The sequence below is a fragment of the Antedon mediterranea genome, chromosome 10, assembly GCF_964355755.1.
Source record: "Antedon mediterranea chromosome 10, ecAntMedi1.1, whole genome shotgun sequence".
Classification (NCBI taxonomy): Eukaryota; Metazoa; Echinodermata; class Crinoidea; order Comatulida; family Antedonidae; genus Antedon; species Antedon mediterranea.
In genome coordinates this window covers 4894891-4921376 of record NC_092679.1, presented here as the reverse complement: position 1 = coordinate 4921376, position 26486 = coordinate 4894891, and the positions used below count along the sequence as shown (strand labels likewise).

General features: G+C 34.7%; 2 protein-coding genes across 2 annotated transcripts; both read right to left on the bottom strand.

Moving 5' to 3' along the window:
• Positions 1-3538: 3538 nt before the first annotated feature.
• LOC140060393 (uncharacterized) lies at positions 3539-6768 on the bottom strand. The gene is made up of 3 exons (XM_072106581.1): positions 6704-6768; positions 5891-6068; positions 3539-5433 (listed from the first exon to the last, which is right to left on the bottom strand). The coding sequence occupies exons 2-3, from the start codon at positions 6039-6041 to the stop codon at positions 4547-4549; spliced, it is 1038 nt and encodes a 345-aa protein (XP_071962682.1). The 5' UTR covers positions 6042-6068; positions 6704-6768; the 3' UTR covers positions 3539-4546.
• A 3393-nt stretch (positions 6769-10161) lies between these two features.
• On the bottom strand, positions 10162-26032 carry LOC140059873 (uncharacterized). Its single transcript, XM_072105838.1, has 5 exons — positions 25637-26032; positions 24470-24559; positions 20086-20174; positions 19622-19826; positions 10162-19216 (listed from the first exon to the last, which is right to left on the bottom strand). Exons 1-5 carry the CDS (start codon positions 25671-25673, stop codon positions 11703-11705), a joined length of 7935 nt encoding a protein of 2644 aa, XP_071961939.1. The 5' UTR covers positions 25674-26032; the 3' UTR covers positions 10162-11702.
• Positions 26033-26486: the final 454 nt, after the last annotated feature.

Genomic DNA, 26486 nt, shown 5'->3' with positions numbered 1-26486 from the left:
TCTGAGCACCCGGTCGTCTGTGGCAAGGCAAATGTGTATCCTGCTCCTTTGTTTGGTCACCTAGGTAGGGGTCCGGGACCGCGACAGAACGACAACGGATGGGGACCCTCCAAAGAAATTGCATTTTATTTGTCAGGAATTTGTATGATTTATTTCTTTTTATTTTTAAATGCGCCTTGAGCACTCTGGAGTGGTATGTGCGCTATAAAAATCTTATTATTATTATTATTATTATTATTATTATTATTATTATTATTATTATTATTATTGTTAGTGTTATTATTATTATTGTTATTATTATTATTATTATAGTGCCTCTATCATTTTCTAACTTTTGCCTAATTAATCTCATGAATTATTCATGATTTCTGCCTCAGAGACGTCAAGTAAAAATGTTCTTATTCACGCCTGTCCTGTTTGAAAAGTTTATATATTTGTCTAATTCTATGTAATACACTTAATCTAATTCTAAAACCGAATGACGTGTGTAAATAATCACTACAACTGCTTATACTTATAATGAATCAGGATAAATACGGTAATAGAAATCATTCTAACATTCAACACTAATTACAAGACGGATGTCGCTTGCTTTTAGCAACTACCCATGTTTTACAGTAAACTTAGCTTCATGATTATGCTGGAGTTTTGTCAATTACAATCAAGATCCAAGTTAAAATGAGTAAGATTATACAACAAAAAATAGTGTTTGACCAGCGGAAACCACAAGGTAGTTGGGTTATGTATTGATCGTACAACAAAAAGAAAGTAGACGTTCATTTTCTTTCTGCCCATTAGTTCCGTCCTGCCCTGTCATTTCGTCCTGCCCATTAGTTTCGTCCTGCCCTTTCGTTTCGTCCTGTCCATTAGTTTCGTCCTGTCCTTTAGTTTCGTCCTGTCCTTTCGTTTCGTCCTGCCCTTTCGTTTCGTCCTGCCCTTTCGTTTCGTCCTGCCCAGTAGTTCCTTCCTGCCCATTAGTTTCTTCCTGCCCATTAATTTGTTTATACCCTATTATCTTCTGAACGTATTTCTCATCCAGATCGATATTTCTTTCGTAGTACATTAAGAGTATTTTCGTATTATTAAACAATTTTGGTTTATTTGGCAAGGCAAGGCAAGGTAAGAAATTCGAAATGTTCTGATTTTCACGGGACATTTTAAAAAGCACATTACATTCATGAACAATTATTAGAAAAAGTGGTATTGCAAGGCATATCACAATGTTAATGATAATTAATATCTGGTTGAATATTTCGTACGGTTTGACGCAGGTAACCGTCTTATTTACGGTTTCTACGTAACATTCAAATTCGTGGTTGAAGAAATTTGGCTCAATTGTGACTTTGACCATATGACAATGATAATACAGAGACAAACCTGTTACAATGCAAAGGAAAAACTTATAGACGAAATAAGTTATAACATACGTGCATGATTTAGACCATCTTTTTATGTAACTTTGCATTATTGAATGAGGTTCTCGAGTAGGCTTGTCATTTTTACTTGTCGATGCTGGGCATTTTTTTTCTTTTGAGCAAACTTCTTTACAGCATTTGGAAAACCACTCAGCCACCATTGACATTTTTCTACCACCAAGAAAAATCCAGGTAAGTACGGGAACCTGTATCAAAACAGTTTGGAGGGTGAAGGTGAACGGTATGAATTCGTGGTATCCGAGTAGCCCTAGGTTTTCCCTGTACTTGCAATATGCGTTAACAAAGGCTTTATTCTCTGTTCCAGTGAAATCGGGTGCGTAACAATTCGTAATCGACATTTCACCTAAGAAAAGAAAGGGACACAAATAAAATCATTTTCATAGAATTATGTACACGAAGAACTGAAAAACAATAAGCATGCAGTATACGGTAGTGCGAGAATGTTATAGATATTTAGTTATATTTACCAAACGTGTCACGTATCAAAGCCAATGCAGCCAGTAGTAAAGGCAGCCGTGTTTGTAACATAAGAATCACCGAGTCAAACCGTAGAAGTCGGTGTCCTTCATATGCAATAAGCGAAGACAACGATGTGATTTCAGCAATTGTGTCTGACATCGTCCGTATTTGAAATGCAATTAGGTCTAAGTTTGTAAAAAAAAATCCATAATTAGCAACATAATAATAAACAAATAATATATTTGATTCAGTTACTAAACATTTTCAATTGGATTTTTAAAAAAGTATTAATATAGGTTACAAAGTAAAGATATAAAAAAAATCAATTTTAAAAACTATACAAAGTGTTTGCCTATACTAAAAACTATACAAAGTGTTTGCCTATACTAAAAACTATACAAAGTGTTTGCCTATACTAAAAACTATACAAAGTGTTTGCCTATACTAAAAACTATACAAAGTGTTTGCCTATACTAAAAACTATACAAAGTGTTTGCCTATACTAAAAACTATACAAAGTGTTTGCCTATACTAAAAGCTATACAAAGTGTTTGCCTATACTAAAAACTATACAAAGTGTTTGCCTATACTAAAAACTATACAAAGTGTTTGCCTATACTAAAAACTATACAAAGTGTTTGCCTATACTAAAAACTATACAAAGTGTTTGCCTATACTAAAAACTATACAAAGTGTTTGCCTATACTAAAAACTATACAAAGTGTTTGCCTATACTAAAAACTATACAAAGTGTTTGCCTATACTAAAAACTATACAAAGTGTTTGCCTATACTAAAAACTATACAAAGTGTTTGCCTATACTAAAAACTATACAAAGTGTTTGCCTATACTAAAAACTATACAAAGTGTTTGCCTATACTAAAAACTATACAAAGTGTTTGCCTATACTAATTAAAGATTATAAAATATAATAATAACAAATATCAATTTTAAAAACTATACAAAGTGTTTGCCTATACTAACAAAATGAGTTCTTGATCAATAGAGCTTTCTTTCGAACCTCTAACAAAATATATATAAATAGGCACAATACACTATCCTGTATAGATGGCTTAAAACTTACCGTAAAACACTCAATTAACTTTGAGAGGAGACCGTGAAATACAATATTATATTATTTTCTGTTGTAAAATGTCACGAAACAATTTTTAGTCGCAGCAACTGCTAAATACGGTGGCAGAATAAGCATTTATTTTACTTCCTCAAAACAGTCCACCGTGTGAACATATTGAAAAAGTGCATTTCATGATATTTTTCTATTTTACAGTCAAAAATGCCGATACGGTATCTAAACAAAATGTATAGATCTATTTATATCAATTTAATTGTTACATATATTCAGTGGTATTTCTTTGGATTTCTATTAGAATATATAATTATTTTTAAGTTAAGCCCTAGCGCGCACAGAATGTGAGACGCTACAATATTATGCCAAATGTATTCATGATCGTAATTGAAACGAACGAATCTGTTATTTTTAAAGTATTGTATTTATTACTACCGTATTGTGTATTGTGTCGCACATCAATTGTTGTACTCCAGGCCTACCCTGGATGGCCGAGATAACAGTACTATTTAAACCAATTTCACACTGAATGATAACACATTAAAACGTCATCTGATTAATTTTGTGCTTTATATTTATTCGGATTACTTAATACAACTAGAACTTGATATAAAGGCCCTGTAAATACGTCTAGATCACACTGGACTAACCTGAGGCAGTCTCAACCCAATAAATATTCACATATACTGGTTTATTAGAATGAAAATGTATTTGCAAAACATGTCTTCATTAAATAGGTATCGAATACATGTGTTGCTTAATCGAAATACTATATACAAATACCACACATTATTAGATGAGGTTATATTAAAGATGTATTGTCCCTTTGTCAAATTAAAAAAAAAAAATCGAAAAAAAAGTGGGTCATTTTGAAGTATCATAATAGTTATTAACTTTCACCAAAAATTAGTCGAAAAAAAAATCATCTAACTAAAATACAGACGTTTTTTGGTTCAAAAAATAATTTGACTTCCAGTCAAAACGTATCTCATAATGCAACGCGCTTATTTAGCTACTCTGTATGCATAATCATAAAACTTCCTCGCGATCTGTGTGAAAACACCTTCTCAACCGTGACGAGTTGTAAACAATCCTAATTAGCATCATGCATAATGTATACTCATGGTTTGAAATCTTTGTTTACTTTCGCTTGCGACGATTTTCCAGACAGTGTAATCAAATTAATTTAGCTGTTAATTACGTAAAATGTTTGTTTTTTGGCTCGAATTTTCGACTTAAAGTGAATAACTTTAGTATTACTTTGATATGGCCAATTTAAATTTAGAATATCTTGACCTTCGTTTTTTGTGTTTCAAGGGACAATACATCTTTAACATACACAACTATCAAAATTCATCCGTAAATATTATGCTCAGCGCGGTCATGTCGATATTTAAACCGCCAATGGACGTCATATGTTATTATAGTGCTTCTTTTTCATTTTATGTGATTGCGGTAATGCACGTCAGGTGGAATATTATTGCGTTTTACTTAAAGTACTATTGAGGTACAGTTGACCAGTTGTTAAAACTTGAGCCGGGACCAGCCAATGGCATGGTGATTATCAAAAACACGTTTTCTCAGTAGTACAAAGTTCGTTCAAACAAACTTCATTAGTCTTTGCCACTGACGTTTTCCACGGTACTAATATCTTCTGAACGTATTTCTCGTCTAAGCCAATATTTTCTTTGTAGTACATTGCCAGTATATTTGTATTATTAAATCTTAATGCTCCTTTTGGAATCTCTAAGAAAGGTATAAAATCTGAGATGCTCTTTTGCCATCCGCAGAACATGGTTAAAAGCAACCGAGATTCTCTTAAAATGATCACGGCCAGTGGTAGGGCAAGGCACAGAACAAGATCAATGATAATCAAAATCTGGTTGAATATTTCGTACGGTTTGATACAGTTTATAGTTGTATTCAAGTCTTCTACGTCACAAGAAAATTCGTTGTTAAGAAAATAAGGCTCAATGGTGACTCGTAGTAACAGGTAGTGGTAAGTCAGAGACGCGCACGTCGCGCAGCAAAGTAGGACCTTACATAAAAAATACGCTAAAACATATGTACGAGACACGGACCATTCGTTTATGTAACATTGCATGATTGAATGTACTTTAGGCCAGTTTCTACGATCATTGCTATTTGCCCCGCCGTCGTCTTCATCGGCGACGGTGTCAGACTTGATCGGGAATTCGGCTTCTGAACAAATCTCTCTACAACATTTAGCAAACCACATAGCCACCATTGATATTTTTCTACCGCCACAAGCGATCCATATAAGTATAGGAATCTGTATTAAAACAGCCTGTAAAGTGAACGAGAAGGGTACGAATTCGTGATAGCCGATGAGATCGTCGTTCTCTCTGTAAGTACAGTATGCGTTGATATACTTCACACTCTCTGTGTTACTGACGTATTCGGGTGGGTAGCATTTGGTACCAGAGTCACCTATGAAAAACAAAGAAATACAGTCACTCTTTCATAAAAGCTTGGTTCCCATTGCGCAACGCAATGACGTTATCATTACCCATTTAAACTAAACTAAACTAATACGACGCGATTTGGCGCAACGCAAGGACGTGTAATATGAGTACGCGATAAATCATCCGAATTCTCTCGCTTGTAAACTCTTTTTTTTTTAAAGTGTGCCTAAATATGGTATAGTGATATGCCCAAATATGGTAGTGATATGACATCATGTCCATATGGCCACATCACATTTTGTTGTCACATACAGTTTGATAGCCTGTAGACAGAGCTTTAGACAACGCTCAATCTCACAGATTACAAAGTTCCTAAACTAAGTCCACTTTCCATTATAGCCTAGTTTTGCTAACTAAGTGACCAGGATGCACCAAGGTAGTGGTATAGTGTCAGTATTGTATATTCTCGATTTAATATTTACCAAACGTATCTCGTAGTATAGCAAGTAATGCTAGTAGCACAGGCAGCCGTGACTGTATCATGACAATCGCTGAGTCGAACTCTAACAGCTGGTTGCCCTCATCTGGTGTGATTGATGACAACGATTTGACTGCACCGAGTGCGGCTGCCATCGTCTTCACTTTTTCTAACAGCTAGACCTAACATTAAATAAATATCACTTGAAGTAAACATTTGATAAATATCAATATACATTCACAATTTAATATTGACTATACACATTTGTTACAGTCCATAGGTCTTCCTTGATTAGGATGATGATTGATTGATAACTGGAATGCCCGCATATTATACATCCACGACTTTATGCATACATATTCGGATATTGGTAAACATTTCAAGATAATGTTTGCTATAAAATGGCATAGGGTAGTAAGACGGACAATGCAGAGCATAGGTTATTATTCTACATTCTACATCAGGTGAGAAGTTAATCCGTTGAATAATATATTTCACTTACTGCTTATTCAATACAATTAAAAACGTTGAATAACACTAAATTTACACGAATAAATATTAAAATATCAACGTTTAACAACTTTCGATATAAAGTTTTTTATTATAATTAAGTAATAAAATATTACTATCAGTAAAAATGATATTGATCTCATAGAGAAATTTATTTTCTGGACACCAATAATAACATCAACATTTACTTATTCATAAGAATATGATGTACATAAATAGCAAAAATATACAATACGCGTATGTACAATTTGTTCATATATAAAAAATTAAAATATAAAACAGAAACAGCTATAACCATCTAACTCACCAATCAACTATGCGACGTCTCTCTCCGCATCGTGTTTGTGGAGTACTTGTCTTAAAATGACGTTATGCATAACGGCTTACACTTATTAATGCATAATTTCCCCCACGTGATCATCAATGTTTCTACGGAGAATGACTTGCAGTGCAATAAACATTTAAAGAGGCAATTTTATAAATTGAACGACTAAAACAAATTCAAACGACGTATAATGCTTATAAAATCTTGATAAACGAACGCACTCATTATATAACTAGACGTGTAAATCAAAGAGAGACACACACACACACACCATGTGACACGTTATAAAATATGTAGGCCTACGCGGTTACATTTAGACTCGTTTAAGGGTACACGCGTAATATGTAACATGTTAGAAAAATGCGTACGTATTTTTGTTAAAATTATAGGGAAACGCGTAACACGTGAAATGTTAGTAAAATACGTATTTGTTTATATCTATAGACGCGTTAATTAAGGGGACACGCGTAACATGTCATGTTAGTAAATACGTATTTGTTTATATCTATAGACGCGTTAATTATAGGGCCACGCGTAACATGTGAAATGTTAATAAAATACGTACGTTTTTATATCTAGACGCGTTAATTAAGGAGACACGCGTAACATTACATTTTAGTAAAATACGTACGTGTTTATTATATCTAGACGCGTTATTTAAGGTGACACGCGTAACATGACATGCTAGTAAAACACGTACGTGTTTATATCTAGACGCGTTAATTAAGGGGACACGGGTAACATGACATGTTAGTAAAATATGTACGTGTTTATATCTAGACGCGTTATTTAAGGTCACACGCGTAACATGACATGCTAGTAAAATACGTACATGTTTATATCTACACGCGTTAATTGAGGGGACACGAGTAACATGACATGTTAGTAAAATACGTACGTGTTTATATCTAGACGCGTTAATTAAGGGGACACGCGTAACATTATGTTAGTAAAATACGTACGTGTTTATATCTAGACGCGTTAATTAAGGGGACACGCGTAACATGACATGCTAGTAAAATACGTACGTTTTTATATCTACACGCGTTAATTGAGGGGACACGAGTAACATGACATGTTAGTAAAATATGTACGTGTTTATATCTAGACGCGTTATTTAAGGTGACACGCGTAACATGACATGCTAGTAAAATACGTACGTGTTTATATCTACACGCGTTAATTGAGGGGACACGAGTAACATGACATGTTAGTAAAATACGTACGTGTTTATATCTAGACGCGTTAATTAAGGGGACACGCGTAACATTATATGTTAGTAAAATACGTACGTGTTTATATCTAGACGCGTTAATTAAGGGGACACGCGTAACATGACATGTTAGTAAAATACGTACGTGTTTATATCTATACGCGTTAATTAAGGGGACACGCGTAACATTATATCTTAGTAAAATACGTACGTGTTTATATCTAGATGCGTTAATTAAGGGGACACGGGTAACATGACATGTTAGTAAAATACGTACGTGTTTATATCTAGACGCGTTAATTAAGGGAACACGCGTAACATTATATGTTAGTAAAATACGTACGTGTTTATATCTAGACGTGTTAATTAAGAGGAGACGCGTAACATGTCTATTTGCTTGATTGAATAATCAATTTCTAAAGATTATTGCATATAGTAATTATAGTCTGGTTATTAGGCCTATAACCAGTAAGAACAAATTGTATGAATAAATAATTAATTAAATTTAAATTGAAGAGCCATACAAACATGACCGTATGACCTCCAAAGAGTAATATATGACAATATGAAATTAAAATCATCATGTATATATAATAATATAATTACTAAGGTAGAGTGTTACTATGGAGAAAATAAATTTGCATAGGCCTATTCATATCTCTACGAAATTGAAGATGTTTAACGATAGAGAATACGGTACAGTAAAGAATCGATTATGAAGTAACAATACAGTACTGGCAATGTTTTTTTAAAAATTCCAAGGTGAAAAACCCAACAAATGTGTTTTAAAATTACGATGCTTAAATGGTGAAATTGCATTAGGCAAGATGTATAATCTTTTACGCTTCCTCCATCAATACGAAAAGATTAATGCTCTAAGGAGGATCGAAGGTGTTTTATGTGTGCAACCAGAAACAGCGAATTCCTAATGTGCAATTATGAATAATACTGCTATAGCATTTCAAAAATCTTAATAGGTTACACTTTAGAATGACATTTTAAAATTCAAAATGCATTAGGTTATTATACGTCATATTTTTGTCGCCGCTCAGTGAACAAATTCAAAGTATATTTTATCAGTGACAAAATATGAGTGTTTTTTTTTATAATTTAGTTGATGTAGGAAGAAAATACGTCTTGAATGTGAAACATACATATGTATGTGATATATTCAATTTATGTTTTAACGTTCGTTTACATTATATCAAACAACTGAAATATTTGGCCTATGTTCCAAAAAGTCATTAAATTCTTACATACCGTCTGTCAGCAGCAGACATAGCATTGAACGTATGTTGTGTCATTCAGAGACGGAGTATATTAACTTACTTCTCAAATGCATGTTTATCGTTATGTTCTAGGCCTATATGAACATAACATGTTCGCATCATTTGATGCTTCTTCGCTCGTCACAAAAAGGTCCCTGTACACCTGCACAGACGCAGGTAGGTCTACTGTGAAATTAATTAATTCTGCTATTGTGTCTAAGGGTAAACTGTAATATGCAAACCAGTAATACAGTATTTAGTATCGTTGTCATTTCAAAATATATTATCGCTTTATACTGGAAAATTATGATGATGACACGACGTATGCGTTTAAATATTCAGACAAAACGCAAGAATGCGCACTTATAATTACTCTAAAACCATTATAAAACAAGATTTCATTATAACTAGTAGGACTATAAAATGTGATGTGTATAATCTAGTTACAATTTTAATATCCATTATCATTTTATGGATGATATTAAAAAACTAATATTGATCTATCAAGGACGAAAAACGAGAACAAAATGTCAATGACATAACGCACGTGTTTAAACACACAACCCAAACGCGTTAAACACTCAGACCAAACGCGTTCAAACAATCAGACCAAACACGTTGAAAACTCGGACCAAATGCGTTAAAACACTCAGACCAAACGCGTTCAGACACTCAGATAAAACACGTTAAACACTCAGACCAAACGCGTTCAAACAAACAGACCAAACGCGTTAAACACTCGGAAGAAACGCGTTAAAACATTCAGACCAAACGCGTTAAACACTCGGACAGAACGCGTTCAAACACTCACACCGAACACGTTGAAACACTCAGACAAACCGCGTTCAACCAATCAGACCAAACGCGACACTTACACTGAACACGTTCAAACCCTCAATTAAAAGCGAACATTGTTTTTAAATTTAATAACGAGAATTTACATTATCTTTCCTACCTATCAGATGTCTCCAACAAAATGGATACTCTGACATTATTCCTCAGAAATTAAGGTAGGCCTAATTTTAAGTTTCAAAAGGTGATAAATAAATATCACAATGTGATATGAGTGAAGAACAAAGATTTAAGACCATAGTCGCGTGCTCAAATCTGAGTTAGTGTTTACCGACCGACCAACCGACCAACCAACATAGTGAGCTGTAGAATAAAATATAAACAAAATAAATAAATAAATACTAAAATAAATTCAGCCTTTCAATGCACCCGAACTAATTCAATATTCAGCGAAGAGTGGTATAATTCATGGCTTTTTAATTATACATTATTACATTATGAAAATACAACCTTGCTAGCAAAAGCAATTACCAAAAATATATATCAATATAATTATGTACTTTATCGATATTGGTTTGAAATTTAACGTACTGTATATTATTTTTACTATCTAAAAATAAATGCATAAAAAGCATTTACATTCTATACAAAATATACATAGTTTCCTGTATTATTATTATATAATGCTACACTATTTATTTCAAAGGGTAATTATAATGCTGAAAGGGGTTATTACGGACTGTACTGTCTCCTAACGAAAATAATGAATAATTTATCTTTCTGTTGATGTTACGCGTGAGACTACGGTATTAAGCGGCATAGAAAGACTTTTCTTGACTTGAATTACTGTGTCAGTTCAGACAATTAAATAATATTCAAATAATATACATATATAAAACAAATATATAATTTAAATTCTCATGGGTTTTTTTTTCAATGACAAGCTTAGCCTAATAATAATAATAATATAAAAAATATCCGGTTTCCAAAACGTTGCCAATACGTAAATACCATAGATATTATATTGATAACTATGATTTTTCATAAACGTAAAAAAAAAACGTTTTCTATAACGTGAAAATATATAGATATAACTAAAGGTCATCTGAGTTCAATCGAATATATACGGTAGTAGAATAATTTGACTCATTCGAAATTATTCCTTTATCATTTTGAAAACTGATTATAATATACCTCTATTGATGTCCATACATCTATGCCTATTTCAGCATTATTCATTACAAAAAAATAATCTGATTATTAATAATATTTGGTTAAATCACATATTTAATACAAAAATACAGCTTCCAACTTTTATAAAAGATTTCATATCTGAATATTACAGAAAAAAACCTTACTCGCACGTTTAGATGAGAAACATACGGGCATCATAATAGTTTTACCGGTGGCGCACACGTCTGGTGTGAACAGGCCTTTAGTAAATAAAATCGTCAAAATCAAAAGTTTAAATAATTATTGCTTAATGAGGTAGACTATTTTACCCTGTGTAAAGCATAAACCAATATTTGACGCCGGGGTAATTTTACTGAAATAATGAAGGATTTATAATCCTATAAACATTCGGTATTACAAATACACAAGTTCTTTACTTCGATCACAAACTCCATGGAAATATAAGATATTTCAACATTATTTGCTTCACATTAAAGTGTTAAACACACAGTGTAGTTAGACACATCGACATTTTCTAAACGTGTTTAAATGTAGTATTAGGAACGGGTTCAGTAGCAGTCTGTTCATTCTGTAAATAGCCGCCTACTCCCTGAATCGTCTGTTTACTAGTAGCAGCTGGAACACCACCAGTTTGATTGGTCTGCAAAAGATACTGCATCATTTGCTGCTGTTGGTATAGAAGAGGCATCATCGCAGGATCTGCCATTCCCTGAAGCTGTGGTTGCTGTACCATCCCTGATACCATCTGCGGCATCATACCAAGACCTGGTTGCGATGGCATTCCAGTTGCTGGTTGCATAGAACCTGTAGGCATTGCGTGTGGTTGTGTTATGGTAGTTGGTTGATGCATCATGGTTGAATGCGGTTGTGGCATGATTGGTTGTTGTTGCGTCATTTGATTTGCTATTCCTGGTTGTTGAAACATTCCCGGCATCATAAACATTCCCGGTGGAATAAACATCATAGGCATTTGAGGTTGCTGTGATACAGATGATTCCCTAGACCTCGTTTCAGATTTAGAACTTGATGCTTCAATCGAATTTGAAATTTCCGGTTCTGGTTTCTTTTTTGCCGATTCTTTAATTTCTCTTCGCAGTTCTTGCATTTCTCTTTGTTGTTTCAACACAAAGTTTTGAAGCTCATCGTGTGTCATTGATTTTATTCTTCGTATTGTACTATCGCGTTTTTCTTCTTCGTATTCTATCGAACTACTAGTATAAGTTGGGCTTCCGATATCAGAGAAAGAGTTATACCCACTACTTCTTGATTCAGCAACTCTATAATAATCGTTTGAAGTTATACTGCGCGCGCTGTTTCTATCGCGCGCCTTAATTGACGATGATCGTTGTGGTGTTGAGGATTTAGTTGACCTTTCAACTTCAACAACAGAGTCATCCTCATCTGAAGCGTCATTTCCTGAAGTCTCGATTTGTAGTATTTTTTGCTGAGCATACGATTTCAACATTTTCTTACGATTCACCTTCTTTTCCGGAGTAATTTCTTTTAATTGAAATTCTTGCTGCGATTCACTGTCAGGTTCCAGTGTATCTTCACTGGCTGTACTACTGACATTTATATCTCTCATCTGCAGTTCAGATTGTATAGACATAGGTACTGATTGTATAGTCTTTCTCCGTTGTTTCTGTTCTTGTGAAAGCGTTTCTCTCTTAATGACGGAGTCGTCTGCTGACGACTTCTCTTGTTGGTCTTTATCTTTTTTCGAATTGAATCCAGCTAATATTAATTGTGTTCGTTCACGAATCTTCCTAAGTTTTTCCTCCCTGTCATCACTATTACTAAGGCTTATTTCATTCAGTCTGTTTTTAATTACAGCAAAAACAGACGGGGTTTCATCACCAGTTGTATCTGATCGTTTTCTCATCGGTTTCGCTGAGTCTGTGAGTTCTTGTTTGACATTATCTATAGTTTTCTTTTCACTTGTTGTTAAAATAGTACTGTTTGTCAAGCTGCGTGTTGGTCTTGTTTGTGGACAACTGTCGTCCGAAACGGGACTAGAGGCGATATCAGAACAATTGTTAGTGTCCTTATCGGTATCACTACTAGATGCACTGGCTATGCTTTCTATTTTCTGATCGATTTCCTTAATACATACCTCTTCGATAGGTTCTGATTTATCTTCTTTGCTATGATCATTTTTGACATCTATCTTTGACGGACTTGCTTCAGTTATCGACGACTTTTTTGGTTTTATAAATTGTTCCGGATTTTTAACATCATCTGTTTCTTCATAAGTAGAAAGGCGGGTTTTCTTTCTACTAGCCAACAGTCCCATAACATCAACGTTCTCTGCATTAGATACTGGTACAGTAGTATTTTTGTCGACAGTGGAGTCGAAAACTGTTGTGTTATTCTCCTCATCTGGTACGCCATAGGTTGATCGTACTTTGTTCTTTCTAATATTGATAAGACTGGAAAAGTCTGGAATGTCACTGTCGCTCCATTTAACTGGTTGAGGTCTTCCTTCTTTCTCCTTTTCTTTACGTGCAGCCTTTGCTGCTTTCACTGCATCCATCCATGATGGCTGTGTCGTAGTCTTGGCTGGTTCTTTAACTTCCGTCTTTTTCACTGCTGTCGCTTGAGTTTTCTTTGGTTCAAGAGTTTCAAGTTTTTGTTTGTCCAGCTTCAATAATGGTAAGGTGACTTCAGTCGGTTTAGTGTCAGGAATATCTTCTTTGATCAATGCCTGTAAAACATTTGTAGATTTAAGTTTAACATGTGCCAGTTCATCAGTGTGCTTCAAACCATGATCTTCAGATTCTGGTTTGCTTTGTACATCTTTGTAATATCCGACACCAGCAGTTTTTTTCCACTTCGATGTTGCTTTCGATTGACCAAACATACTGGCGTATGACTTCACTACACTTAACGATGCTAGTTCACTAAGTTCTTCTTTCGACTCTTCCTGCGTCGTTTGTGAGACAATTTCTGCACCGACACTGCTATTTGATTTCTTTATTCGTGGTGTTGCTGCATATTTATCATACAGACTTACGGGCCTCTTCGATCTGAAAGTTGTTGTAGTGTTTTGTTTGGCATCATCCTCTTTTGTATCTGTTTTCGGTTTCTGAGTTTCTTGAAATTGCATGGGCTCATGAGATGTAACTTGTGCTTTAGTATTGGTAACTGTTTCTACTTTCTCATCTGTTTGCTCTCCGGGTCGTTCAGGCTCTTCTATATAGCCGTTATCCGGGATTACTTCCGTTGTGTCATCAAATGATACCGTACGACTTTTTGGCTTAGATCGAGGTTGTTTACTATCTCCATCTAAAGATATAAGTTGAGATGCAGAAAGCCTTTTCTTCAGCCTCGAACCAGTCGGACTAACTATAGGCTTGCTGTCTTCAATAGGTTCTGCATCAGTTTCAATATCAATCTCCTGACTAGAACTCCGTAAAGTACCAAGTATTTTTGAAGGCGGCGTGTCCTTGTCCAACGTTAATTTCTTCTCAGTTTCTGAAGGCGATGGTGTGGTTACATTGTCCAAGGCATATGTTCTTTGCAACTTTATTTCTTTCTTCTTTTTCACGGACTTGCTTTCAGTGGTTTCAGATTTCTTTTCAGTTAATTCTTTATCCTCTCTCGTTAACAGCTTCTGCATCAATGTTTTCACTTCAGTAGATTGTTTAAATTTCAAGGCATCGTTAGTTGCCTGGCCTGTACGCAAAAACGTCTGAAGTCCGGGTTGACTTTCCTCTTCTATAGTTGGAGAAATTATCTTTGTATTAACTTGAGGGGTATTTAACTTAACGGTTTTGTCGTTTTCATGTTTTATCGTCTGTTTCTTCCTTTCTTCAACGCGTGTATCTCCATCGTTATCCTTCTTCTCAGGTGGAACATCACTTTTCTTATCTATTTTTGGTGTTTCCTTATCCTTTTGATATGTTGTGTCATTTGTTTTGGTATCATCATTATCAAATACGTCAGACCTCATCATTTCAGGCGAGCTAAGTGACCGTGATATCTCCGAAAGTAGCGAATCATTGTCACTGAAAACGTCCGACATTGGTGTTGTAATAACATCAGTTTCACTCACATCCGCTGTATTATCGTCATGAATATCTGAAGATTGGCGGCGTTTTGGTTTTGGTGGTGCCGCTCCTTTTGGAAGCGGAAGTTTCTTTACCTCAACCGAAAGCTGCGACAGATTCGATCCACTGCCAGATAGAGATCTATCCTCATTACTGTGGATCGAAGCTGACATATCAAATACACCCTGATCTGAAGAACAGCTTATATTGCTTAGATTTGGTAATGAATGCGAGTTGGTCATGTCACTTTCATGTGGCAATGGTGCTGATGATTTCTTCATTAATATTTTCTTCTGTATTGGTGGCGTATACGTTTTGGTGCAGGTTTTTGTTGGTGTTTGCTGGCCATTATCAGGCATATCCAATGATCGTTGTTTATAATAGATATGTCTGTCTTTAGATGGCGAATCTTCATTTTTCTCCGGTGTTGTTGGAGTCGGTGTTTCTTCCGTTATTGGTGGTTTCGGAGCTCTTCTCTTTTTACCATTTGATTTACCACCGTTGTTTTGCCCATCTATTTTAGTTGAACTAGAATCTATGCTATCAGTGCCACTCGCCGATGAAGATGCATCACCGGTTGCCGTGTCCTCAAATGAACTAACAGCTTCTTCAGACGTAAACTGATGTACTTCTTCATTCTCGCCTATTGGAGGAGGGCGTTTATTTTTTTTTCTTCCAAATAACTTTCCAAATCCACCTCTCTTCTGTTTTTTTACATCTTGTTTCAAAACAATTGCTGGTTGATCATCAACTGGACTAGAAGATGTAAGATTACTTGGAATTGGCAATTTCCCTTCGTCAGGTTTTCGTTTGTTTTTCGCTTTCTTTTGTTTGTCTTTACCCTTTGACTGTTTTGTTGCACCACTAGCATTGGTATCATCTGTTGTATTTTCATTCTCATTTGCATTATTATTTAAATTAAATACGTTGGTATCCTTATTTTTAATTTTGTGAGGTTTGACTTCTTCTTTCTCTTCGTCGTTCGTGTTTTCATTGGACGCTTTTTCTTTGCTGTTATTGTTGTTGTTGTTATTATTATTATTACTGTTTCCATCGTTACTGCTACCACTGTTACTATCGTTACTGCTACCACTGTTACTATCGTTACTGCTACCATGGTTACTGCTACCATGGTTATTATCGTTATTGCTACCACTGTTACCATCGTTACTGCTATTGCTAGAACCGTCATTACTATTGTTAGTGTTACTGTTATCATTCCTACTTTCCTCTTTGTGCTTAACTTTACTGTCACCTGCAGCTTGTATACCGAATTCAAAGTCACTTGTAACTTCCAGATCATTCGAATTGACATCCGACTTTGGTGATACTGGGTCATTTGAAGGGTCACTGTATGATACTCCAAAGAAATCCATCCTTGACATACTGTGCTGTTCTTTCATAGCCGTAATTTCTTCCTTCGCTCCTAACTCAAAACTTCTATTCTTATGATCAATTTTAGTTTCAGCAATAGCTGATTCAATGGCGTGTACGGCCAGATCATGAACAATTTCATCCTCAGTTTTGTTGACCGTATTATAATCCTGTGAGTCTTCTATGGCAAGTACGAAATCATTTTCTAAGGCTGTATCAATGTTACTATTAGACGTGTTTTCAGATGATATTTGTTCACTCGTCGCAGTTTCATTTGTGTCAATAAACTTATTCTGTTCGCTTGGTTCGTGTTTCTCTTTAAAGTCTAATTCCACGTTTTCGTCAACGGCAGCCTTTTCATTTTCTTCATAGGTTTCTAAATTTGTAATCGGTGATAGAATATCGTCAATGGAACCAGACAATATGGCAGCTTCTAATGCTTGGAACTCACCTGTGCTTTTTCGTAGAGTTCCAGGTAACGATTTAGAATCCTCGTCAGTATCAAACATATCGGCAGCAAATCGTGTCTGACGTTTTGGTTTAAAAACATTCAGTGCTCTACCAAGACTACCAGACTTTGTTATTTTTAAAGATTCGAGCTTTTGTTGCATTTCTTCGTTGTCGTCAACTGACATCCCCAGTACATGCGCACCATGGGGTTCACTTGCCACATCTTTTTCTTGAATATTGCTGTCAAGTTTATCAACAGTTACTTTCTTTCTTTCTTTCGCTTGCTTATTATTTACAGGAATACTTTCACTAGCTTCCACGTCCAGATTTTTAGACATTCTTTTTAAAAAGTTTAAGGAATGAGTTTTCTTTACTTCAACAGGTTCATTTTCAATTTTAACATCTGGATTGACATCTTCGTCAGAGCTGCTATCTGAATTAATCTCTGCTTTTGAGAGTCGACTTCCAAACGAATTCCGAAGAAGACTGCTTACTTTTCTGGTGAGAGAACTATCTTTCTTTTTTGAACGCAAAGTTACAACAACCTCTCCTTCTGCAGTATTGACAACGGTGGTTGGCGCATTGGCCTCCGTTTGTACTGTACTTGTTACAATTGTATCTGGCGTATCAACGCCCTCACTGAAATTCTCAAGTCCAGAAGTCTTAACATCAAAGACATCACTTACACTCGCCACATTCTCTGTCGCTTTATCCGCCATTGCAGTTTCTTCTGTCTGTTTTCTAATTTTATCCTTTGGCGAATGTTTTCGACCAAGCTTTGGTAAATGAAATCCAAATCCAGATTTCTTTTTCGGATAATGTTTCTCTGTATTTCTGTCTAGAGAAAACGTTACCCTTGCTTTTGGTTTGTCCACCGGGTGTTTGATTTCAGAACTGTCATGTCCAATGTTGTCTTTGTTATTACCATTAACTTCATCAAATAAAGAAGATCTTATGTTTGTATCAGCTAACATATCGTCGGAAGCATATTTTTCTTTATTGCTATTCGAAGTATTTGATAATACATTTCCACTATTTACAACATTATCGTTGTTCACTCCTGTATCTTTCGAAATAGGAGTGGAAGAGTAACGTTTCTTGTCTTCTTTATCTGTATTATTAGTGGATTTACAATCGAGGATGGCAGCTGCAAGATCTCCTATATCTTCACTATTGTTTGTTTTCTTATCAATGCTTTGTTCATCAACAAGTTTTATAGAATTTAAGGTTGCAGCATCTTCGTCGACTTCTTCACGACTTTCATTATATTTGGAAAAAAACACTTCATTTTCACTGTTATTTGAACTAATCAAACTCATTTCCAATTCGAATTCGCTAACAAAATCACCAAGATCAGCGGGTATATACGAATTGATTGAGCTTCTCTGGCTACGTGGAATAGATATTCGTTCTCTGAGTTCAAAAGGTAATTCGTCAATTGTATCAATATCTTCTTCTGTAGCTGAATGATCAGTCGGTGTTAAAGAATTAATTTCAGTATTTGATCCAAGTGAAGATGTACTTTCTGTAGGTAATATTATTTCACTTGATTCGTTACTTAACACCGACGGAGTTCTGTAATCAAAAATTGAAAGGCTTTGTATAGATCCTGGTGTATCGGACTCGTTACGTGAATGCGTGAGGTCAGGGTTAAGTGCATTTATTGGCTCTGAAAAGTCAATGACGTCATCTGAATCAGAATCTACTATTGAGTTTATTGAAGATGTCACGAGTTGAATTTCTGCGTCATTGTCATTAAAAACAGCACCACTATCTATTGAACTGGCAGGCTTATGGTGAGTTATTGCCACAGACTTTGGTAATGAAGTTGTCCTTTCAAAAGGCACAAGTTTATTCAATTTAGACTGAGGCTCATAGATAGTCGGTAAAGAGCTAGCCTGTCTTAGCGTATTTCCTTCAGGTAACTCTGATGGGCTTTCAGCATTTACAAACAGTTCTGGTATCATAGGCGTCTCCAGTGGACGCTCTGGGATAGTTTCAAACGCTTGTGGCTGATTGAATTCAGTTGCTGGTGGTGTTGGTGAACCTTGTAGATGAAGTTCAAATTTGTATTTTGCCGATAGTTGTAGAATACTGAGGGCATCTGGGTAGGATATTTCCTCAAAATGTATTGTAGCACTCAATATTTGATCACCTATAAAAACAAAAAAATGTTATTTAATAACTGTCTGTAATATTAAAGCTTGTAGGCCCTATAATTTAATCAATAACATTGGGACAGTTCGGATGATCTGTTACAGTACTTGGTTTCCACTAAAGGACGCAACACAAGGATGTACGCGCGCGCAACTTGACAATTATCATAGTGATTGGTCAAATAATTTGCGTTGCGTCGTGACCTGGTGGGAACCATTAGCTTTTCGACAGCAATTTCCAAACGAATTGCCTGGAAAGTGTTCAATAAACTGAACATCATAATGAATTGTTATAAAACAATGTCTCTAAAAAAGTACATGAAATGTACATCATACTTTGGAATACAGAAGCGCAATCGTGTTATTTCTTAAGTTTTATTTTATCACAGAAACCTCATACTTGCCTTGGAATATAACTTGAGAATTTTCAGCAATACTGCCCTCTACAACGTGCTTGACGAATATTCCTTTTTCTATGCTGCCTGCAATGTGTACTCCAAGCGACGAATTTCTTCGATCTTCATTTAAAAGTACATGTTTTTCTACGAGTTCGTCTTCGTGGCTAGTTGTACCACGATTTGAAACATTTGTTAAAACAGCCGAAGAATCCTGTGAAGTAAAAACAAAGACTTTAATTTGAATGTATAACTATATCTTTCTCCATGACTAGGCCTATACAAATGTAACTTCGTTATAAGAATTTATCATTTTAACTTAAGCTTAGTTCGCATTAGACCATTTGTGATTGGTAAAATGACTTGCGTTGCGCGTACGTCCTTACGTAATTGTGCATCTTTCTGGGAATCAACCGGTAAAGAGAGGTAGGCATGCAGAAGAAAAAATAAGAACAGTTGTGGTGTATACTTACCCTTTTCTTAATAGTTATTGCGTTTTTCAATAATTCTGCGTTGTTACCGGGATGTGAGCGTCTTAAAAACCAAGCATATGCCTCATTTTCTGTAAAATAAACATTGACAAGTTCTTTAATTCAATATCGAGCAGTCACTTCATGTCCCCATTTATATAATACAATTGAAGTTATATATTAACTATGAGAACAACCATGCTACATGTTTGTTTTAATGTTTATATAATGTACAATAATTGTGTTTATATCTGTAAATTGTACTCATTTCAGCCTTTCGTTGGTTGTATAATTTCTTTGATATATAATAAATATACCTTGTTGAATATAAAATATTAAATATTCTTCATTCATCAATAATATAACATTAATGTTAACATTTTCTACGACGTAATCTGTCGTGTACTGTTTAGTTACAATTCAGTGGTATCAAAAATAGATTACAACCATTTGATTCTTTAGAGGTCAAGTATAATAAATACAGTAATAAAGCCGTTTGAGGCATTGATAACAACGGTGTTTGAACGAATCGGTATGCGAGTAAATATTTATGAAAGAAGAAAGGAGTTTACCTAAAAGACCAACAATAATGCAAAAATATACAGATGAATTGAATATTTCCAGGTGAACGATTATAAGGCACAAATCCTTGTTTCGTTTTTCGAAAGTAATTGAAATTATTAACTCAACCGATATGCCCTTCGGCGTGTATCGAGACAGAATATGATTATCGTATTACAGAAATTATCTTGAAATCCTTGTCTTGATCGTTACAATAGAGTATTATTAAAAGTACGTGTTTAATAATGGTGTTATACAGAACTAATGCCTAATCTTTCGAGACGTTCTCTGACTGAACATGTTGATATATAACAAAATAGTGTTGTATTTGTCTTTTTATTAGATATAAGGATTTATAGGCATATATAATTGCATCGATTTAATGATACTGTAGTACTTTTTTATTTAATATATAATTTATAAAAGCCCACAATAAAATTATTTTAGGAACAAACCGAAACTTTAACAGAAAAGAAACGTAACATTTCTTATTGTGAGTACAAAGTTTTCCTAACCACCGAGTAAGTTAGAACCAAAAGAACATTCTGGGGAAAAAAATTCTGGTTGTTAAAATAAAAAATTAGCAGTGCATTTGGTAAATTACAGTGTAAAGGCCTAATATAGCGCTTAACGGGCGACCTGGACAAGCAAGAAAGAATGTAGGAAAATCTGACGACAAACAATAAATAAATGGTGTAGGTGTACGTAGAAACATGAACCGTGGAAAGATGGGAGAATTTTAAGAGATGAGATTATCAATCCAATATCTCTTGTTGATCGATTTGGTGGATCGATAATCGATATAATTGGTCTCAAATCAGTATAGCCTATGGTATCATGGTTATGACGATTATGGTTAAGCAACCGAACTGAACTTCTACCAAATTAGTTCAGCCATGTAACCACACCTTCATAACTTATCGACGGGCCTAAATCCTTAATGGACCGTTAAAATCAACAATATAACACACAATTGTTTTGTTGGTAATGATTTAACTGTTCTTAATGAAATTTCTGACTAATGCAACACTGTAATGACAAAGACACTTATTTTTGATAGACCGTATTTCAAAACATTTTGTGAGTTTGACAAAAAGTTAGGAAGAGATGTGGGTTTCTTCAGATGTGAACATTCCATAGTTTAAAGAACCTTTCTAAATAACAAGAATAAGAATAAATGTTACAGTTTATTACAAGAATAATTAACTGTTTACAAACATTACTAAACATTTGTTCCATACTTTGCCACCGTTCGGGAGAGGTTTGTTGCATGTCACTTTCTAAACTCACCTAACCTAATATTATTGAAGGTTAATCTATACAATAATAATAATATTAAATCCTGGTGTTATGTCAAATTGTCAACTATTCTATACACTTTTCATAACAGGTAGCACTATTCAAAATAAGCTAATACGTTATCACTCATGCAGTTAATGCAAATGTCAAATCATATCGCAGGCGTTATACCACTTTATCTGGACTATATAACTTCAAATGTATACTAGTCTCTAGTATAAAGTGTCAAGTAAGTATAATAGGCCTAACACTGTATGTTTGGATGTGAATTTACTGTCAAAGCTCATGTCACTGGTTTAAATTTTAACCACCAATGTTCAGTAACTTACCAGATTTAGTGAATGATATAAACTTTACAAACATAATATAATTATATAATGTATATTATTACTGTTGATAGCACAAACTAAACTTGTCTCTAGTATAAGTGTCAAGTAAGTATAATAGGCCTAACACTGTATGTTTGGATGTGAATTTACTGTCAAAGCTCGTGTCACTGGTTTAAATTTTAACCACCAATGTTCAGTAACTTACCAGATTTAGTGAAAGATATAAACTTTACAAAAATAATATAATTATATAATGTATATTATTACTGTTGATAGCACAAACTAAACTTGTCTCTAGTATAAGTGTCAAGTAAGTATAATAGGCCTAACACTGTATGTTTGGATGTGAATTTACTGTCAAAGCTCATGTCACTGGTTTAAATTTAACCACCAATGTTCAGTAACTTACCAGATTTAGTGAATAATATAAACTTTACAAAATTAATATAATTATATAATTTATATTAATACTGCTGATAGCACAAACTAAACTTACCCTCCGTCCAATATCTCGTTACTGCTCTATGCGAATCTATACAAGTTTTGTAATTTTGGAATTTTTGGAGATATTAAAGTTTTCTTATGTCTGAACATGACACAACTAGTCTTTCAATACACTTACACCAACTATAAACACATATAAATCGGTTGCACTTTGACTTTGTGTGAGTGTTTAATGATAAAGTACTGATAATCTATATGGTTTGCATTTGTCAATTTTAGGGTTAACCTATGTTGGTCTAGCGGTACCTCACGTCCGGTAAGTGCGACTACTAATTGCAAGCTATGCTTGCATTGGGATACAATGGTTATGAAATACACTGTACTATGTTGTGTATTGGTATGTTTGTTTAGCCCGGTTGTTTGTCCTATAGTTCAAAATACGATTTGGCACTACGTAGGCTATGAAATAAGTTTTACTAAAAGAAACTCATCAATAAAAAATAGAATGCACGATATAGTGGATAATTACTGCTGTAAAACTCAACATCAGTTAAAAAATTGAATAGGACAAATAATAAATGGCGCGTTAAAGAATGTACAATATATACCGCAAGTGCGTCATCAAACTTATACAATTGTTTGGTTATGTATTGTAAATCTAGAAATAGTGACAGTTACCGCTTGTTCAAATATTCGAGATCTAAAAGTACAAATATCAAAAAAATGGCAAGCATTTTATAGGCTTTGTATTATTGTAGGCCTATATCATTCTAGTAACTGTACTTTTAAAATAAAAGTAGGCCTACAAATAACATATCAATACGTCGCAATACGTCATTCCGAAAAAATGTGCATTCTTCGAAATTAGATTATTGTTGTCACGATTGAAAGCTTATGTCACAGTAAAGCTTGGTTCACACTCGGACGCACTCAAGGGCGTAAGCGCACGCAAGTGATTTGACCAATCGCGAACTGCAGTGTGTTCACTTGACTTACGCCAAATAGTATGCCAATCTGTGAAAAAATGTCACTTGATTCTGGTAGGTAGTGGTGTCTACTTCAACTTCAAAAACATCTAGGGCATGGATGGGTTGCCTCTTGCAAGATTTGTATTCATCAATTATATATTTGATTATCTTATGGAACAGGTAGAATCTGATGACCACTAGACCATCTGCTATTTGTACATGCACTAATGTACTAGCACTTTTGTAACATTTCCGAGGACAGTATTGTAGTATAATTCATAATGATAACATGTTTCTACATAACATACAGTAGGCCCATTATAAAGATGAATAGATTTAAGTCGCATAAACAGTGCTGCTGTCTCTCAGTATAAATTAACATTTTACAGAAGCAAGACCAAATAAATGCCACTCTTGTATTTGAAACTAAATTTACTTTCATTTGAGACCAAACACGATATTTGAGGTCACTGACCATTGACCCCCAAAAAATAACCGTTCCCCACCCCTCACGCGAGCTCACTTAGGGGATGGGGTAGGTAAATGTTGACACCCCCATACCCAAGTGAAATAAATTTCTTTTAATTTTTTGTTTCACATATCAAACCCTATTAGGGATGTCGAAGTGGAAACCGTAAGTTAACCATCTATATAATAAATCTAATAAAATAAATGTTGTCAAGCAACAATCAGCAACGCCATCATCAAGAAATACAAACGGTGACACGCATGCGGATACATTTTACTCTCATGATCGAGCAACTGAAGTGTATTAAAGATACCTACCATCTTCAAAGTAAACAGGGTTATCACTGCCTCCTCCTTTCCCGATGTCCTTGTCATTCTTACCAGCTTCTAAAAGCTTCTTTTGATGCTCTAGAAAAGTAAACAAAAAACATCAGTGAAAGATGGTCCAATCGAAGGAAAGATTTTGTTTTTGCCATCCACCAAATTAACTCCGCCATGATCCACCCCAGGAGTAACGTCAACCACGCGACGTCCTCCATGTTCCACCCCATAGGAGTGACGTCAACGACGACGTCCTCCATGACCCACCCAAGGAGTGATGTCAACCACGACGTCCTCCATGACCCACACCCAAGGAGTGTCGTCAACCACGACGTCTTCAATCGGCTAAATAGACGTCCCTAATATATTTTACTAATACAAGTGATTCTAATTACTATTCCGACATTAGTTATGCCATCATCATAAAGGTACCGTATTGTCTTTGTAACAATCGGAAACGTTTACACCCTTGACAGGTACACCCTTTATAGAACCGGAACAAAAGCGTCTCTCATAGACCATCAAAGAACACATTAGTCATAACCTTAGCTTTAAGCTAACTCCATGCTTAAAGAATTGTGCTAAAACAAATTTGTGATGTTATGTGAAAGTGTTGGCAACTTACTAGAGAACAGGTTAACGAAAGTTGTTTAGGCCTATATTGCGCAAAAAAAAATGTATAATCCACGTTCACATTGCTTGCATGAAAGTGCCACACATCACAGAAAAAAAAACAACATACCGAAAGAGGAAATCCTGGTAAAAAATAACTAAAAAGGAGTGACTAAATAAATACAATACTGTTGCATAAAAAAAGGCAACGAAGGGAATTTGGATTCTAAAAACGTGGGTTTTACGCCTACCTGATTTACCCATTCAGATATTATAGTGAATACCTATGGTTTACCCAAGGTTGTGCGCGTGTACACATAATATGGCATTACCTAAAATATCGACAATCGATTTTTTTAAAATTACATAAACGTGTAAATATGAATTTCATTGTAATTAAAGAACTTCCGTCCTGGTAGACGTGCAAAGAAACACGTACTAATTTATTAACTTATATATTATGTTATTTAAAAGAACGACAACAAAACATATGATTAAATGAATCCTAAATATTTACTATTGTTTTTTATAATTATAAAAATGAATTCTTACCTTTCCGTTGGTGTCCAACACAGCACGAATTTCCCATATTGACTAAAAAACTGATTTGTTGACTATCTGATAAAAATCTGAGATTGTCGCAGAATGATCACTTTTGAAAGCGTTTCATCTCAACCCGGTATTAATATTGTACGCATATTTAATGCAAAATCAAATGGATTTTTTAAATATTCCATCGAACATCAGTAGATCTAACTCATTGTTTTCTGCCTTTTAAAATGTGACATACAATATGACACTTGTCACGAAGCCGTGCATACTTTGTCACGAAGCCGTGCTGCTGAACATCAGTTATAATTTTTGAAAGTCCAAATAATCGCACCTATTCAGTTTCCCTCATTCTTAGTTATTCTTGTGAAAATTTACATAAAAATAGGGTGTCGATTTACATGGCCGCTTTTGCTGAATGGAGCATTGGTTTCTAAACACAAATCAAAGGAGATATGGAATTCGGTCCATTGAACCTTTTCAAGAGAACATCCCTTCATTCAGGTTTGGAGTTCACCGAGTTGAGTTGTGTTTTTATTGTATATGAGTAACAAGTTTGACAATGTAACACAAAAGGCTCCTAACAAGGTGATCACAATGGTGGTTGAGCTACAGTAATAAAAACACGAGAAATATAAACGACTTGTATTCATCAAATATTCATTACCCTATAATCAACAACTATAAAATCTTAATTGAAAAAAGTTAATTACGCATTTTGACCTCTCTGATCCCGACCTATTGCAGTCGTTCAGATTTATATAATTTAATAATTTTAATATGATACTGTAATAGTTCCCGGCTCATCAGAACAGTTTTTTAGTCATTAAAGATGTATTGTGTCCCCAAAAAC

Coding starts and splice junctions, on each gene's coding strand:
- LOC140060393 (XM_072106581.1), bottom strand. CDS start 6,041: ATGGCAGCCGCACTCGGTGCAGTCAAATCGTTGTCATCAATCACACCA. Junction 5,434..5,890: donor TATACTACGAGATACGTTTG/GTAAATATTAAA, acceptor TGTTTTTCATAG/GTGACTCTGGTACCAAATGC.
- LOC140059873 (XM_072105838.1), bottom strand. CDS start 25,673: ATGGGAAATTCGTGCTGTGTTGGACACCAACGGAAAG. Junction 24,560..25,636: donor TGTTGGACACCAACGGAAAG/GTAAGAATTCAT, acceptor TTACTTTTCTAG/AGCATCAAAAGAAGCTTTTA. Junction 19,217..19,621: donor TTCTCAAGTTATATTCCAAG/GCAAGTATGAGG, acceptor TTGTTTTTATAG/GTGATCAAATATTGAGTGCT.